The following is a 19,369-nucleotide window of genomic DNA, read 5'->3' as shown; positions in this document are numbered from 1 at the left end:
TATTTAGGAATATACTTTTATTCATAATTAATTTGTTTCATTAGACTAAAAAGGAGTTATATGAGATATTATATAAAATAAATGTCTAATTTTACGTAAGATAAACTTGCATAATTTTTTATTTTTATTTTTAATCTTGACTTCCTTAAAAGTCTTCGGCAGAAGAGCTTTAGGAAATGGCATTTTTGTTATTTTATTAGTTTATCTAATTCCTAGAATGTTAACCCACATTAAGTTTGGTATAAATTTCCAATTACAATATAATTAATCTAGAGATCATATATATCGAAATTAAAACAATAAAATGCAAAACAAAATAATCTGGAAAATTTTATCCCTTATTATGGTAACCAAATAATCCGTAAATGTGTAATTATATTAAGTTGAGATAAACTAATAGAATGGACTCTAAACTAAGTTTGAGCGAAAAATTCAAGTTTAAATTTCATTAAATATCGAATGATTTCAAAGGGAAACGAATATGAGCTCGAATTTAAGCTATCATTATGCCTTTATTAACAATATCTAATATACATCTTATATATCCATATTTTAAAAAAGAAAATAAGGAAACAATTCCCACAAAATTGCAACAAAAACATATAAATAAATTCACCTAACCAGGCACAAGAGGAGATAGAGAAAGGGACAGCAGAGAGCAGCAGCCATGGCTTCTTGCTCCTCTCTCAGCTTCACACCAATCTCCTCAAACTCCGACCCCCAAAAGCATTCCTTCTCTTCATTAGTCCCTTCTTACCTTTCTCACCTACCCTTTACTTCCTCCCACTTGTCATTTTCTAAATCTTCTTCCCTTCACTCACGTCAAACCCTTTTCAGAACTCATTGCCGGAGAGTTCCGCCTCCCAACGGTGCCAGTTTCCTGGTATTTCGAGCTTTGAATTGCATACCCTTTTGATTATTTCAGCTAATTTTGAGTTATGATTTGAATCTTGATTTCTAAAATTTAGGTTTTGGGATGTGCTCAAAAGGCAGAGCCTTTGAGGATAATGATATCTGGTGCTCCTGCTTCTGGGAAAGGAACACAATGCGAGCTCATTACCGACAAGGTACTAGTTCTATTCTTTGTGTAAAAGTTTTGATTTTTCTTTTCCTAATGAGTTTGTCTAGGATTTGTAGTATGCATTTGGACAAATTTGAGCTGAAGCTGAAAAAAAGAGAGAAAGATTACTCTGAAATTGAATTTGACTGTGAACTTGCTTAAGTTGAACTTGGGTTTCAATAGATCTAATAGCTTTTTGGAAAAACATGTTAGTGAAAGCTAAAGATTTGTGACTGAAAGTTAGGAAATAATTCTGCAGTTAAAATTCACCTATGCACCTTCATACCACTATTATGACTTGAAGTAATCATTCCAAGTTTGAAGTTCAATTTCTTTCGGAAGACATGTGAAACAAACTTCGAATTTGCAAATAAAGTAAGTGTCACGATCCAAAACTAGAGGGGCCGATGACTGGCACTCGATGAGCCTGACACTCGTCGAGCAAATCCTTAATCCTGACAAATCAACAAACCACAAACATATATCAGGGATCCAGACATCCCCGTGCATCACGCATATGTAAAAATGGGCATCGGTTGTTCCCGTAACATCAGAACATCTATATTAAAAAATATGAATGACACCCAAAAAGGGCCCAATGGCAGCATAGCCCAAATAAGCTTTGACGAGGGGCGTTGTTCAAACTCTATCTCATAAGCATGCATATCTATCCATAGGGAGTATAGAACTTCTAAAGAGTTCATTGTACAAAATAGAAATGGGTCGTCACCTAACAAATGATTAAAGGAAGAAAATGTCAATAGAGGCCGCCACCGGTCTAGGATGGGCTCACCACCGAAAGTATGAATGGAGTAGCAAGTCTCACAGACAACCTCTAAAAGTTGAGACAAGTCCTTTGAGAAAATTTGCACTTGTATCAAATGTCATAACTTAGAAAACTTAAACATATCATATGCAATATCCATTTTCAAGTCATAAACATGTAGAGATCATATGAAAACTTAATTATCTAATAAGGATCATATGAAAGCTTATTTGAAACATAACTTGTGCCTGTAGGCCTTTTAACACAATCATAGCTCACGAGAGTCATAAAACATCGTTATCGTAACATTTTTATACTTAGGGTCGTGTGCATATCACGACATCAGATTAGTAACCATCCGATTGGCTAGGGAAGGACGTCCCAACTCCCTATTGTATGACACAAAAGAGATTAGGGATGATGGCACACCTACCTATGTGCCATTACACTTTGAGGGCGCGCCACAAGCTGCAATTACCCACACTTGCACGTGTGGTTTAGGGATAACACCACAGAACTTTGGTTGCGAGTATACACGCAAATATCAAAAGCATCATTCCAAAATATTCATCATAGTCATAACAACAAAAAATATATTTCATCATAGTCGTTGTGAAATGGCTCATATGGGCCTCAACATAAATATTATCAAACTTTGATGATAATATCAACATTTTATATTACCTTGACATAATGGGCATGATTATTCTTAGTATTTGAATCAAAGCAAGAACTAATTTTGTCCTCGTATTCATCGTAAAACATGCTTTAGAAACACTTGAATATATTATACAAAATTCTAGAATTTCATAAGCATCAGTCATACACAACATTTCAAAATGGTGTTAGTTGCACGAGCTTATCGCCACATCCACAAATTCACAGTTAACAATTTCAGATAGTCTTTCATGCATTCTATCAAATATTAAACATGCATACCTTTAGTTAGCTTAGTGACAATAGGGCTACAAGATCAAGAACATGCCCGCAATGATTGATCTACTTCATTAGCATCATAATAGGGTCAATTTCACTCTAGTTATGTAAAAGAGGGTAAATTTAGCCCATGGGGTTTTTGCCTTAGGCCAACCCAATCCTCAAACATGGCCATGGGGTGAGTTCCGGCTCTAAGCCCTCTCACATCAACCAATCCCACAATATTCAATTTATCCATATGCTATTAAAACCATACCCATGAGTAAGGAGTGATTACCTTAATGTGGTCACATCCCATATTGAGTGTTCTTGGAGTATGGATCGGGAGTTGCAAAATCTAATCAAAATTATGATTGTTGGTGTCGGAATTAGCATTGGAATTAGTTGAATTGTGTGACCATCACATCTAAAAGTTTAAGCTGTTAGATAGAGCACACTTTTATTTACTTAATTATGTCTTCAAGCACCTAAACAACCAAATATGGTCTACCTTTGTGTTAGGAGGCCTTGAGGTGAAAACCCTTGTTTTGGAACGTGCTCTAGCTTGGAAGCAGTGTTGTCAAAGGCACGCTTAAGCCCTAAAGCGAGGCTCAAAACATGTTGAGCGCTTCGCCTCGCTTTGCGGGCGCTTCAGTGTCGCATCAAGGCTCTAAGGCAAAGGCACGCTTAAGCCCTAAAGCGAGGCTCAAAACATGTTCAGCGCTTCGCCTCGCTTTGCGGGCGTTTCGGTGTCATATCAAGGCTCTAAGGCATATTTTCCTTGCCAATGAGTGTAATCCTGAAAATGCGACTAAACAATTGATATTTGACTTTATCGTTATTTTTTCTTCAATTTTTTTGTCCATATATTTGTTATTCATGCTTATAATTATTGGTCTTGGACAACATATACATATTTTTACTTTTTCCTCCAGTTATGCCTTTTTCATTAAAGCCCACGCTTTATTTGCGCTTTGCGCTTAAAGCCCCAACGGGCCTTAAAGCTTTTTTGCGCTTTTCGCCTTTGATAACACTGTTTGGAAGAGTGAAAGATAGGAGAAAATATGAAGTTGGGTGATATTTATGGTGGAGGGTTTTGGAAAAGGCATGTAGCAATCGCCGGACAAGGGCTACAACCACATCATTAGAGGACTGGGGTCGGACTAAGTGTCACGACTCGAAATCTCACCCGTCGTGATGACGCCTATCTCAATATTCGGCAAGCCGACATAATTAATAGCCCACAATATCTTTTAAATACTGAAAACATCATAATTAAGTTTAAGAGAGAATCGCACAAATACTGGATATAAATACACTCCCAAAATTCGGTTTCACTGAGTACATGAGCATCTATGCATTACAAGTCTGGAAAACACGGTCTATAATAGTCTAAGACCAAATACAGTAAACAAGGAGATAGGGAAGGAGAGACAAGGTTTGCGAAACATGACAGCTACCTCTGAATCTCCGAAAAATCAACTGTGTGAAAGAATCAACACCCACTATGTCCGAGATCACCTGGATCTGCACACGAAGTGCAGGGTGTAGTATTAGTACAACCAACTCAGTAAATAACAATAATAAATGAGAACTGAAGGTAGTGACGAGCTTCACAGCTAAATCCAAATACAAAAAATTTCAACATAAAAGGGTAGGCATGCTCTCAAGTTCAACATTTAAAATTTCACAATAATTTCATATCAACTTTGACTGAAACAGAAGAAATTGTCTTTTAGAAATTTTTCCAAAACAGTCATATATGACAGCTGAAATGCACCAACAATGAAATCAATGCATCTTCTCAGAGTAACAGTCACTCAGTTCTCCCATTCACTCCAACCTCACAATCACTCTTTCCTCATAGTCACTCATCACTCGGCACTCGCACTCGCATTCAGTAGGTACCTGCGCTCACTGGGGGTGTGTACAGACTCCAGAGGGGCTCCTTCAGCCCAATCGCTATATCAAGCTAATCATGGCATATAACAATGAAACATGCTGCGGCGTGCAGCCCGATCCCATAAATATCCTCACAATTAGGCCCTAGGCCTCACTTCGTCATCAACCTCTCCAGTCTCTCGGGCTCAAGATGTCATGAAAATCAGCCAAAAAATGATAATATGATGTATCAATAAATAGCAACAGAGACTGAGATATGATATGAAATGAATGAACATGCTTGAGTGTGAAATTACAATTTGAACATATAATTCAACCACAGAAATGACCCCAGTGGATACCAACAATAACAACATATGTCTAAGCATGATTTTTAAGTCTCAGCTCAATTTTCTCTAACACGTAGAGAAAGTACGGATATCAACAAATAATTCAAATACACAGTTCCATGGAATTTGACCAAATCATAATTCTTACGGTCAACTCGACCCTCAAATCTTCAATTAAAGTCTATGAAGATTTCTACTATTTTCAACTCAATCTTTACCCATTTGAACTCAACAATCTTTCCACAAACCTTATTGGTATGTGTATGTATAAGAATCATACTCTTAATCACCCATCTTTACCCAAACTCGAAATTGAAGACTAGGGGTTAGAACCTTTTTTCTTGGGTGAAGATCTTGTGATATTTCCTTGTTGGATTTCAAAGCTTGAACAAGATCTTGATGAACAAAGCACTTGAGCTTCTTCCTCTCTATAGAACACTCCCCCTTCTCTCTAAAAATGTCAGATTTTTGCTCCAAAATGAGCTTCAAGGGCTATAAATCGAAGTTGGGTCGGGTTATAAAAACCCAAAAATGAAGCTCCGAACAGGATATGAGGTCGCATATGCGACCGCAGAATGGATATGCGGTCCTCATATCGGCCGCACAATTGGCCTCCAGAACTGGGAAAAACCTTCTTGGGTTTGCGGTCACTATGCGGCCCGCAGACCTGTTCTGCGGTCGCATAATGAACCGCAGAACAGTTCTGCGGTCGCATAGTCGACCGCAGAATGGCATCCAAAATGCCCCTTACCTGCCTCACTCTGCGGCCATTATGCGGTTCGCGGAGAAATTTCTACAACCTTTGTACTAATTGATCTACCTCGGCACCACAAAACCTTAATTTCTTAGCAAAAATTCTCCGGGGTCGTTACACATAAGTCAACATCCGGTCAACCTTTTCAACTTAAATTCTAACCTTGGAACTAAGTGTTCCAAATCATTCCAAAACCTCACCGGACCCGAACCAATTACCCCCGGCAAGTCACATAACAAATGTAAGGCATAACTTGAGCAGTAAATGGGGGAACGGAGTTGTAATACTCAAAACGACCGGCCGGGTCGTTACACTAAGGAAGTTGCCAGTGCAGCCTTGAGGCTTTTGATAATTAATTTTGTGGCCTCACTCATGGCTTCCAGGTCCACTGTGCTACAATCACAACACCCCTCCTACGATTGTAGCATTAGAGATTATTGAGGGATTCGGCCAAGTTCAATAAGACTACCATCTTGGCCAGCCTCATGCGATCGCGAGTTATGTTCCAAGGATCACTGCCTCATTTTCTCTCTTTGCTGCGACTGTAACATCACTTGATTTTGGGTTATTTTTTTCCTTTTCAATTCTAGATCAATTCTGAACCTCAACGCTCGTAACACATATTTCACCATTCCAAATCTTAGTGTTGTTGAATTATGTAATCGTCTCATCTGAAAGCTTAAACTTTTAGAAAGAGCAGACTTTTAATTACTTAGTTATGTTTTCAACACGCCTCCTCGCATGCGGGAAAAACTATTTTTCTTGTGCCAAACATGTGAAAATTCTTTATGATGATGATGGGTCATGGATGAAGGTGAGACTTGAACTCAGGACCTCTTCTGCTATGATACCATGCTCTGTAACCATGTTGTGATTGTTTCATCTAAAAGCATATGCTAATAAAAGAGGTTCACTTGTAATTACTTAAATATGTTTTCAACATGAGTGAATAGGCTCTTGTACGGGTGTTGTTGGCTAGATGAGTTGGGGGCGAGAACGAGAATACTTATCGCAGAGATGATGGGCAATTTAAAATGAGAATACTTGTTGTTTTGTGATCTTCATATTTTCAAACTAAGAATTGTTTCTCTCTTTATTCATTTGGTTAATGCATCTTCTCTAAAATTCGCAAAGTGGTTGGCTAGATGAATCTTAGTGCCCGCAACGAATACACAATTATCAGCATATATCTAGCCAATAAACAAGCATGAACCACCTGTTAATTTTTTTTATGAACATTTGTCAGCCAATAATCAAGCATGAACCACCTGATAATTTTTTTCAACCAGCTAATCGTTTGCACAGACCATATTACTGGACAACCATGTACTTGAACTTGACCAATCTTGCACCAGCTAGGCACTGGCAATTGCTTGCAAATACTTCTTTACTAGTATCTTGCTTACAGTCTCCAGCTCTTGTTTTCTCCAAGATTTTTTGGATTTCTCTAGATATTGTACTACATAGAACCACAAAAGTGGTCACTCAGTTCCAGAGTAGGCTTGAAAAGCTTCGATTCTCTGGCTCATACTACATTATCGAAGGACAATCTTGGTGTACTCAACCAATATAACTTTCCCTGTGCCTATTCAGTTACTAATCTTAGGTATCTTTATTGTGTCTAAAGTGAATTCTCATCAACATTTCCTGTCAATTTGAGATGTTCTCTCATGTGCATTGAGGGCTTAACCAATAGGTGGAAAATGCCTCCCAACCAAAAGCGGAAATGTCATAAGCTTTTCTATCTTATTTGTAATGGAAGCCCAGGCTGCTTGAATTCACATGCTTTAAGGGTCTTGGATAATTTGGCATTTGTTTGATCGATGTGCTGGTTAAGTGGTTATTTCTTCCGTCATTTGGGATCATGGGATGTAATTGTACAGTGGTGCCTTGAATATGCTTTTAGTTGCTTCCTATAGCCTCCGTATTCCTCAGTATGTAGTCATTTGTGAGAAGAAATAGCGTCAATCCAGTTTTCATCGTGTGTGCAGTATGGTTTGGTGCATATTGCTGCTGGAGATTTACTGAGGGCAGAAATTGCTGCAGGATCCGAAAATGGGAAGCAAGCAAAGGAATACATGGATAAAGGGAAATTGGTACCGAATGAAATAGTTGTGACGGTAGGTTTACTTCATGCATTGCCTGCTTTGGTTAGTATGTTATTGTTTAGTATGCTACTATGCTTTATAGGTCGGAAACTGTCATTAATTCAGGCAATCTTATTGATTGGTAATAAGTGGTTCCTTCTGGTACAGATGGTCAAAGAGCGGTTAAATGGTCCAGATTCTCAAGAGAAGGGTTGGCTTTTAGATGGATACCCTCGGAGCTCATCTCAAGCCAAAGCACTCAAAGAATTTGGCTTCCAACCAGACCTCTTTATTCTTCTGGAAGTGAGGTTCTGCTGTTGCTATGTGCCTCGTGTTCTTTTGTTTTTCTCTTAGTGAAGTTTCTTTTGTGTAGACCATACGGAAATTATTCCATTACATAACTTAGAGAGATACTTTTAAATACTTTAAGATTCCTTGACCTTTCTTTTGTTTCTCTTGCAGTAGACTGTAACTCCAGGAAGTTTCACTATATAATCACCTTCGTTCTGTCACAAGTTTTATTGTGCGTATAGGTACCTGAAGAGATTCTTGTTGAGAGAGTGGTTGGCCGTAGACTAGATCCAGTAACGGGGAAAATTTACCATTTGAAGTATTCTCCCCCCGAGACAGAAGAAATTGCTGCTAGGCTTACTCAGCGCTTTGATGACACAGAAGAAAAGGCATGTTTAGTCCATGAATTAATCAACATTACCTTTCTTGGTTACTTATAAAAAATACGGTATCATTCTTGGTTTAACTTTCCTGGTATTTATTTGCAATAGGTTTGATGTGAAGCTTTTGAATCAAATTCCTTCATGTGAAACTCATCTGACTCACAGTTGACAGTTGCCTCCCTTTCGACTCATTAGTTTGCCTTTTAAATAAAGTTATCCCCCTTCTCAGCTCCTTCTCTCTTCCTCACAACTGCGGTCCACCCCCTCCCCCACCCAGCACAAGCAAACTTCACCGCCCTCCAAAAAAAGGTGAAAAATTAGAAATCCAACAGGCAATCTTTGACCTAAAAGGACCGTTTGGACCTGAAAATGCTGCTGCTGTTCTGCAATTTTCCTCTTCAACTAAACCATTTTGTTATGTTCTCTTCTTATTCTGGATTCAGTTTATGTATCTTTAAAGCCAGAAATATATATTATTATAGGCTTGGTTTTTCTATGATCGCTCTTATAATTACTTTTTCAGGTTAAATTGCGTTTGCACACTCACCATCAAAATGTGGAGGCAGTTCTCTCAATGTATAAAGATATCACACTCAAGGTACTCCTTTTGCCAAAATTCTTCTTGAAAAGTTACTTGACCTTAAACTGCGGAATGGAATGGCTGTATTCTGAAACTGTTGAATTTACATAGCAAATAAAAACCACATCAATGATTTATTGCTTGAGAATTTTTGAGGTATTATGGGTCGATGTTATTTTCCTAAAAAGAAAAACGGTATTATGGGTCCGTCAATAAGATATGGATTCTCACTTATACATGCATTATATTTGCTCTAAGAGACGGTAAAGAGTAATCAAATGTTGGTTCAAGTATACCATAAATCTCGTCTTGCTGTCCTTTCTGTCCTTTCTGTTCATTAAGTGACTTTGGTTAGAAAATCATACCAAAGACTGCAATTTTTATTGGACACATAATTGGTAGTGAGGCACAGAAAATCATCTAAGCTTGTGACTAGTGTTGTTGTGGTTATAATCTGCTGTCCTCTACACAGATATTGCTGTGCTGTCTTTTTGATTGATAAATGAGAAGCTCTTTCAGTTTCTTTGATGAAGCATTGCCTTGGCCGCATGATAGTGTCTTAACTACCACTTTCTTCTCCGCCTTCTTTATCCTAGATGCTCTTGTTTGTTCTTCTCTTTCTCGATGCAATTCTTTATCTGTTCAAGTATCTCCTTGCTTATTGAATAATCTATTCAACTTTCTTATTAATATGTAAAATTTGGTTATAGCCTTGAATAGCTCATTGACTGACACCGTGCAACATCATAAGTAGCTCTGTGGAAAGAGAAGTTAGTTAACATGTCAACCATGGAGCGCTTCGAGTTTTTAGTTGTCTTAATTCCTAAAGCTGCTAGTACATAAACTAGTTGTAGAGAATAAAGAAGTAAGACCTAAATGTATCTAGAGTTTGTGGTCTTAAGTTTCACCTTATTTCCAGTAAGACACTTGTCACATCATCGTCAAGGGAACGGAAGTGTGTGATGCTATATAACAAATGAATGCACCCCGATTGGCATCATTATGCTCTATAAAAGGACAGAGGAGCTACAGCAATACCTTGCAAGATTTAAACGTCCAACCTCCTCAGCGCATCCCCCCAACAAAAAAACACTCCACCACCCAAAAGAAAAAAAGAAAAAAGAAAAATCCTTGCTAGGGAAAGTATTTTGAATTGTGAATGTGTAAAATGCAATACCCAGGGCTTTGGTTCAACAAAAATAATACACATAGGATGTGTAATAGATGCACGCCACTAGTTTAAATTTTGCAAGGTGTCAAAGTGAGGTTTTACTGTTATATCCAAATAGTAACTTCTTGAATCTTTCTCATATGAGATGAAAAGAAGCTATTCTTTCTCAATTTGTACCAAACAACTTCAATGAGCGATATTATACTTTTAGCTAAGGGAAGAAGCACATCAATGAAATGGTCCCTCGTACGCTCCTCTATCCCTTACTTGATCGAGACATATTATAGTTCCTCTATTTCCAGGTGCGTGCATGAGTTATCATCTCTTAACCTTAGAAGGGCAATATGCTTCCGCTCTTCTGAATTATTTTTGTTTTAGGTGAATGGAAATGCTTCGAAGCAGGAGGTATTCGGTCAGATCGATGGTGCATTAACACAGGTTTTAGAACAAAAGCAAGGACTGTGGCAGCATAGAGGAACACAACAAATTAGCATGTAAAGACTGAGGAGTATTATCCAAGGTGAAGAAAAGAGTCTAATCATAGGATGCATTTTGAATTTATCATGAATGTCATTGTTTATTGCCATTCCTCTTGTATTAATATGCTGAAACATCATGTATAGACGAGAATAAGTGAAAAAAGAAAAATTATTTGTCTGGTTTTCAGCTTCTAGTTGTATACTCATGGTTTTTGCTTTTGATTTTGGCCCTCTTTTGTATAATGGAGATTGGTACAACACTTAATTGTTTTTAGAAAGTTTTTGGTCTCTTAAGTTTGTTAGAGTTCTTCTGTTATCCACAGGGGCATATCGGCTTTGGGGGGTATGTTCTTAGGGCACGTGAATCCATGCTCTCGCTTTAAATTATGTATAGTAATTTTTTTTTTCTCAAAAATATATATACACACATACACAGTGTGTGCGCGCGTGCACCCAAGCTCAAATTATCATATGATACTGATACGATGGGTATTGAGTGTACCTCTCTAAGGTTTGGTAGTTCAAATTTTATGTCAATCTTGTTGTTTTTTCCTTCTTTTTTTCTTTTCTAGAATTGGGCGCACCCACGGGGTATGGGCATGTATGGTGTCATTTTTGCGTATTAATTAAGTGCAGAGCGTAGATACATAGTTAATGAGTTTAATTGATCCCAACAATTCCAATACAAAATATAGATATATGTAAGAAATTACTATTTAAAAAAATAATTTTGAATTTATAATTTGAAAAGCATAATCAGTGCAATAGTAAGAATTAAAGGTTAAACTTGAAAAATTTATATTTTGGATTCATCTTTTAGTAATAGTGTGTGTATTTATCTTCCCAAAATCTTGGATCCGCCTTTGGTTATCCACTCAACATGTGTAAACTAAAAGCACGTTGATTTTGTACACGTTGGTGTCGCGTTCTATTTTAAAATTATGGGTAAAGGATTATTAGTAGAAAAACTACGTGAATCTGTCTTCAAAGATTGTTTCTTTCGTCGTACTTTTGACTTTTCGTCTTTATAGTGTGTGCCTGTATCTCATTTTGTTTAAATGGAACTTCTTAAATTATTTTTCGGATCTGTAGGTTAGCAGATGCTACTCTAATTTAAGTGATATCACACTTACTTTCAACTTTGAGCAACAACTTGTTTGGATGCTTGTTACGTATCGTTTCATAATATATTATATTATATTGTACTGTATTGTTTTGATGAATATAACGTTTGGATAGATTGTACTGTTTTTCATCATTTTATAATATCATGCACCAACAATACGAAAAATTAACTTGCAATATTATAAAAAAAAGTAGGGTACATGGTAGAATTATTATATAAAAAGATAGGGTAAATAATAAAATATAATTATTTAATAATAAGGAAGGACAAAATAAAAGAAAAAAAATATGGTAACGACGCGGTCACACCAAATCGGTCGTTACCGAAAGTGACACTTTTTGTAGTTATATAACGATAGATTTAATGATGCGATACAATAAAATTTAAGTAACAATCAAAATAAACAGTATATATAATGTAACAATACGATATAATACAATAGGTAACAGCCATCCAAACAAGCTGTTAGTTAAGTAAAATTATTTTTTTTTAAAAGTTATTTTTTCTGTAGTTTTGAGGTAAATTATATGACATTTGAAGAGAGAAAGTGGAAAAGAAAAATAATATTAACTTCATTTACTTAATAATAGTAGGAAGTCTAGCCCCCAAAACTTTATCTAGTGGTAAAGCGCAATGCGTAATTTGTGGGTTAAATGATGTTAGAAAAAACAATAATTAAAAAAGAAATTGAAGAAGGCTTAAGGCGTGAGAACGACTTTCCTTAAAGAAGATATTGTCCGTATTCAAATTGAAAAAATACAAACAATCTTCTTCAAAATACAACAAATAAAGAATATACTTGTAGCTTTTTCTATGTCCACTTTATTGGAAGCTTGTATTTATAGAGCGGACCTTTTCAAAAGATATGTTCTTTATTCAAATATATTTAATATTTAAAATTCAAATAAAATAGATTTTAATTATAGAAATAAATAAAAATACAAAACAAATATTTAAGGTCCGACCCGCCCCTTGCTCAAGCCCAAGCCTTTAATATATATTTCAAGAGTAAGAATTTAAAAGGACAAGAAGTTAAAATGCTACAAAAGTGGCCTTTCACCACCGATGTGGAACAAACCCACATTCAAACACTTTATAATAAACTATTCTTTATATGCATGTTATCTGTTTGAACGCTGCCACAAGAAAAGAGCTTGATATTTAAGTATGAAAGGATATAAGGAACAGACCATTATCCATTGAGTTTCAAGTTATGCGCTAAAGGTTTTCGGGTATTTTTCGATTATTAAAAAAGAAAAAATAATAGAAGGGAGTCTGAAAAATAAAAACATAAACTTAGATATTTCCAACAGTGTCAGTTGGAATATATAAGTACATCTTGGAGAACCTAGGTTTGATTCCAAGTTTTATCGTAAAATTAAAAACATAAAGCTAGATGAAAACAGAGTCAAAGCTAGGTGGGCAGAAAGGATTTAAGTCGAACCATCTTCGCCGAAAATTATACTGTGTATATAAGGTTATATATTTTTCGTGTATATAGATATTGAATTTTCTTAGCTTCTTTGCGTGTTTACTTTTTTATTTTTTGAACCCTTTGGTGAAAATCCTGGTTCTCTTACCGGATGCAGGGACGAAGCTACATGTCTTAAAGGGTGGTCAATTGACTACCCTTTGTCCAAAATGTATACTATGTATATAGGTAAGGTGTTAGAGGTATATAATCACCAAAAATCAAAGTAATATCTATCCACATCAATCTTTCTATTTTAATTTTTTAAGAAAGTTATACCAATTCAAGATACAGTTCTAGAACTGGGTGGGGGGGGGGGGGATTCATATTGCACGTGTTTGAAATCTATTCTATATTTTCTTGCCTATTTGCTCATATTTAACTATTTGAGCATTACAAAAAGGACTCTATTTTGGACAATGTATGTATGAATGAAAGAAATTTGTACTTTTAAAAAGGTGTAAAACTATTTTCAAATGCATGTTAATTTTCAATGGGGTAAGGTTCCTTGCTTTTGCAAATTGAAGGCCTGTAGCAGAACCATATGTAAAACTTCCGCCATCCCAATTTGTACGACAATGTTTGTCTCGATACGAAATTTAAGAATAATTTTTTTTTTGAGATTTGTGCTTTGAAACAATATATAGAAATTTTGTGATTATAAATCATCATATTAAGGATAAAATGATATGTTTAAAGTTAAATTGCTACGAAATATAGAAATATGTTATTCTTTTTAACACTAAATAAAACGGGCCGACTCTTTGCTGGACCCTGCGCATAGCGAAAGCTTAATACACCGGGTTGCCACTAAATAAAAATAAAAGAATATCACATATAAATTGAGATGGAGGAATTATTCTATTGCAAAAAGGAGTCATCAAATTATTGAAATTGTAGCAATTATTGTCATGAATTAAACGTTAGCAATTATGTTGGCTTGACTTGGCAAAGCCCATTCATTTCTAAAAATATTAAACAAAAAAGAAAAGAACAAGAGAAGAAGGTGACCTTACTATCTGCCTTTGTCATAGCAAGTTGACTTTTTCTACATCAATATTTTTCAATCATTTTGATCCAAATTACAAGCTCTTTAATCTCTGGAAACTTGTATTAAAACAATACCTTCAATGACAGTTAAATATACTAATAATATAAGGCTTGTTCAAACAGACAAAGGAAGAAAATACAGGTCAATTTGGAAGATTGTTGAATTGTATGCACATTTCTACAATGTGACCTAATCACCCCACAAAAGCAAAAAAAGGACCAAGCTATAGTTGGTAAACTCTCTATTTTATTTGATTTTCAATATTTTCTCTTTGACTTATGGTAGTACTAATTGCCAACTCTGTCTTTGAAAAACTATAAAATTGAATAGGAAAATTCAAATGGAAGGTCAGAAGGAAAATTTTAAATTAATGCGCTCTGTCATCCACTTTTGTTAAATCACTTTGTGGTTGGTATTAATTTCATACACTTTCCAAATCTTGGAGGAGCAAATTGTACTCCGTCTATCCTGAAATATTTTAATTTTTCTTTATTACCCTAGATTCAAAGTAACGTAAGTTTTGACTATTATTAAAAAATTCTTTACTATTTTGATTGAAAAATTACAATATATTTTTATAATGTAACTTCTCAATATCAAAATTTCATAATTGAAACATGAATTAATCTAATTCAGTTTAATTTTGAAATTGATCACATTGATCTACAACTAAGCGAAAAGTGTCACAAATTAAATAGTGATAAATGCTTAAAATATATATAGAAAAATAAGAAAAATGTATAATTACAATATACACGTGTCAAAGCGTGCTGACTATGTGGACGAATCATCGGTGTTGGACCGAGAAAGAATTGGAGTAGCCAAACATGCCTGCAAGGCTCTTTCTAGCATATTTACAACTTGAGTCATTGTTGGACGATCTCTACCTTCTAATGTTGTACAATCTGCTGCAAGATAACCTACATATGCCACAGACTCAATTTCAAAAGGTGTTGGTGGTGGAACTCTACGATCCAACACTCTATGAATCTCATCTTGTACTATGTATGGCACAACAAAATCAACCACATTTCGTGGTACCCTATTCTCATTCTTGTGAATTGCCTTGTACCCTGACAACAACTCTAGCAACATTACTCCGAAACTATACACATCACTTTTCGTCGTCAGTTGTTGCAATCTGTAGTACTCGGGGTCCATGTAACCGACTGTGCCAGCAGCGCGCATAGAAAGGTGTGTTTCGTCATCCTGAGGCCCCATTAGGGACAATCCAAAGTCGGACACCTTGGCGTTCCACGTGGCATCCAGCAATATGTTGGACGACTTGATGTCACGGTGGATGACAGCTGGCACCGCGTACTCGTGCAGGTACTCGATGCCACGTGCCGCGTCCAATGCCACCTTGATCCTACCAGCCCATGACATTAGTGGTGAGCTTTCAAGCCTGTGGAGATGGTCATGGAGAGTGCCATTGTTCATGTACTCGAAAATCAAGACACGTTCATTGTTATCTTCACAATAACCTAATAGCCTAACAAGGTTCTTGTGATTGAGGCGTGACAAAAACTCTAGCTCATTGAGGAATGCATTGTCCTTGTCCTCTTGTCTATATTTTGTGCCACCAGCATAGGAAGATGAGGCTGAAGCTTCTGCTCTTTTTATGGCTACTTCACGCCCGTCTTCTAATGTAGCATGATAAACAGATCCAAAACTTCCACTCCCTATTTTGTGCTCGTCGGAGAAATTATTCGTCACTTGAAGTAATACTTGCAAGGAAAATTCTTCTAGGTGACCCCCATTTCCTATACTAATCAATTGACTAAGTCTTTTTTCCAAGGCTGGTGGCTGAGGAGTATCTTGTTGATCTTGAACTCGAGACGTCTGGCTGCCTTGCTGGGGCGGTGAACCCGCCTCATCAAGGCGGCCGGAGTCGTGTACTCTGCATCCTCTGATCTTGCAATACTTGAAAAACAAGATAACAAGGACACTCAACATCATTAAGGATCCAACACAACCTACCACTAGAAATGTCACATTCCTCCTACTCCATAGACCGCTTCTTCCACTCGTTTGAGATGGCGTTGGCGTTGGCTGTGGAGGCAATGGTGGTGGTGAAGGACCCGACCCGTTAACAATTGGTGGATTCACCCCAGATTCTGGCCTATCACAATGTTGACATACCATTAGTCCCTGACCACAAAATGTCTCATAGTTAGGTAAACGTGCACAAGGACATGAAGTAGTACATGGTCCCGGAACTACTTGTACACCATTAAAGACTGCTGGATTTGAATTGAAAATGTCATTACCCCAACAAAACAATGAATAATTTGCGGTCACAATACCACAGAAAATGTCCTGTTTTGCTTCCAATGTTTCAAAACGTTCCTCACTCAAAGATGAAGGGAGACCAAAACCAGTTTCTCCCCAGCAAACGACTGTCCCATTAATCTTCAAAGCACAACTCCTATTATCACCTAAAGCAAGTGATTTGAATTGGCCAATAGGTTTTTCTCCTACCATATTTCCCCAACATTCCAAACTATTATTCTTGGAAATAGCACAAGCATGTTGAGAACCAGATGCAATTTCACTGTAATTCCCTGAGGGAATAGTATCAGTGACATTTCTGAAGCTTCCTAAACATTGGATTTGACCAGATGCCAACAAACCACAAACAAAATCTTCTCCAACAGCAAGATTTGAAGTAATTAAGCTGGTGTTTGATGAATTAAATTCATGCCACTGCCAACACTCAAGCCTATTATTGACAATTCCACAAATGTGGGAATTTCCAGAATCAAGATTTGTGATCAATGGACCAAGATAAATCCTTTTGTAAGACAAGTTGGTGCCATTGTGTGAGAATCTCCAACACACCATGATTGAAGTAGAAGAGGAGTAAGATGAGGTCAACCCACAAAGGAAACCATTTCCACCTACAATACCAGAAAAGGAAACTGAAGGATTCAAAGGGATTTGAATTCCCTGAGGAAAGCTAGTACAATTGAGGGAAGATTGTTGAGGAAATGAGGAGGAGGAAATCAATGCACAAACTAATGTTTGGTTAGAAGTTTTTGAAATGGCAACAGTTGAAAGTGAAGAAATGGGTGAAAGGGAAATGAGAAAGCAAAGAACTAAAGAAAAGAAAAGGTGAGTTTTTTGATCAAGAATGGCCATAGAAATGGTGTGGTGAAATATGCTTTCATGTTGTTTTAGAGAATAAAAGATGGTGTTTTGTTTTTCAAAGGAAAGATTTGTATAATGTTGTGAGGTTTGAAGAAGCTTTAAGGGACAGGGGATTATGATTTGGGAGTGTGGAAGAATCAAAGTAAAGGAAAACGCGGCTTAGAAATGGCGGAGAGTGAGGACTGAGGACCAAAGACTAAGTCCCTATTTTAGGAAATTTGGAAAAGAATAGGCAAAGGGACAGCGTGTGGTCACAGGATACAAATCGGTTAAATTTTAGGTATAGTGACTCTCAAGTTTACGAGCTAAGGGTCTATCGGAATAAGACTCTCTACCTACGCAAGATAAAAATATAGTGTCCGTATATATTATAGGAATATACTGAGAATGTTGTTATTGTTGCTATTATTTCCGTCAAATCATGTCAACTTATTATAATTAGGTAATTTAATAAAGAGATAATATATATCAATTTATTATAGTTAAAAGTGATAAGTCTATACGCACATATTATGCATCCATTTAGTGTAAATACCATGATGCGGGTGATTTTTTTACATAAATCTCTATAATCAACTTTGATTTAACTTGAAAAAAATACTAGAAAATTATTGGGAAAAATACAAAGACGGCCGGTCGATCCAAGCTAATTCTATTCGCTAGCAAAAAAGATAAAGTATGTATACTATATATATATATATATATATATATATATATATATATATATATATACTTATCAAAAAAAATACACATATATATATAAATTATTATTTTATCGACTATTATTTTTGCGAGCGACTAAAAGTATACGTTTCTCAAATTTTATTTGATATAACAGATTAAACAACACTTATTTAACGTAAAAAGTACTAATCTGTATAACCTAAATCCACATTTGAATTACTTTTCTTTTAAAGTCCAAACTTGAAATAGAATGCAGCTTTTACCCATCGAGTTCACTTCCTTTTTTTTTGGGGTGGGGTGGGGGGTGGGGGGTGGGGGTGGGGTGGGGGGTGTCATGACCTCCGTTTTAAGTTAAAAATTAGAAATCATGGGCAAATTTGGTCAATATAGCTTACTTTTCTAAGTATTTGTAGTATATTTTTAGTTGAGTCAAGAGTGTCCGCAAGCTATATCTGTGGTCTCAATTTGGTCCTGACTACACCTTGAACCATAACTTTCCCCGCACTATATTAATTGCTCCTATTTGGTCCTCAAATTGCTATTATATAGTCCTTCATGCTGAAAAATAAAGATTTGATTTTCTACATGCTTGTTTGCATCAATTAAATACATATAAACTGCTATTGCTTAATCATCATTACGAGTAAGTATTTTTCTGAAGAAAAAACAAGAGAACTGGTTTAGAAGTGAGAGCTTCTTTTTGAGTTAATATCCTAAAATCCTCTTAAACTATTCAATTTTTATCAGTTTCCTACTTAAACTATTTGATATTCCCAAAACTTTCTTGAACTATATTTTCCTTCATATTAAAAACGCATTGAATTGTTTGAAGTGCATATGCTCCATGCTCTCATTTAATGAAAAGAATGCCATGTGGCACCATACGTAGCATTTTAACGCAGCCTAATCTAATAACCAACTTAATTACGTGTTTTAATTAGTGGTGACAAAATCGATAAAAAATAGTTATTCATTCATATTATCCACTAAAAAATAGATTGGATTATGAACTTTTTAAAAATATGTCAAATATGGATAAAAACCATATTATCCACTTAAAAAATGGATAACCAATGGGTTTAACTTTTATATTTGCAAAGCCTCAAATTGGTGGTTGCTTTAGGAGATTAGGAATTCTCCCAAAAGTGATCATATTCATGAAGCCATGGA

General features: G+C 36.0%; 2 protein-coding genes across 2 annotated transcripts; one reads left to right on the top strand and one right to left on the bottom strand.

Annotated features, from left to right (window-relative positions):
- Positions 1-604: 604 nt before the first annotated feature.
- On the top strand, positions 605-10,904 carry LOC104093343 (adenylate kinase, chloroplastic). Its single transcript, XM_009599068.4, has 7 exons — positions 605-883; positions 969-1,067; positions 7,718-7,846; positions 7,982-8,116; positions 8,347-8,493; positions 9,011-9,085; positions 10,617-10,904. Exons 1-7 carry the CDS (start codon positions 668-670, stop codon positions 10,734-10,736), a joined length of 921 nt encoding a protein of 306 aa, XP_009597363.1. The 5' UTR covers positions 605-667; the 3' UTR covers positions 10,737-10,904.
- A 4,156-nt stretch (positions 10,905-15,060) lies between these two features.
- On the bottom strand, positions 15,061-17,595 carry LOC104093344 (serine/threonine-protein kinase-like protein CCR4). Its single transcript, XM_009599070.4, has one exon. It carries the CDS (start codon positions 17,504-17,506, stop codon positions 15,140-15,142), a length of 2,367 nt encoding a protein of 788 aa, XP_009597365.1. The 5' UTR covers positions 17,507-17,595; the 3' UTR covers positions 15,061-15,139.
- Between the last annotated feature and the right edge of the window lie 1,774 nt (positions 17,596-19,369).

Source organism: Nicotiana tomentosiformis, chromosome 3 (genome assembly GCF_000390325.3).
Source record: "Nicotiana tomentosiformis chromosome 3, ASM39032v3, whole genome shotgun sequence".
Classification (NCBI taxonomy): domain Eukaryota; kingdom Viridiplantae; phylum Streptophyta; class Magnoliopsida; order Solanales; family Solanaceae; genus Nicotiana; species Nicotiana tomentosiformis.
Note: the sequence above shows the minus strand (reverse complement) of the source record. Positions and strands in the feature narration are given on the sequence as shown.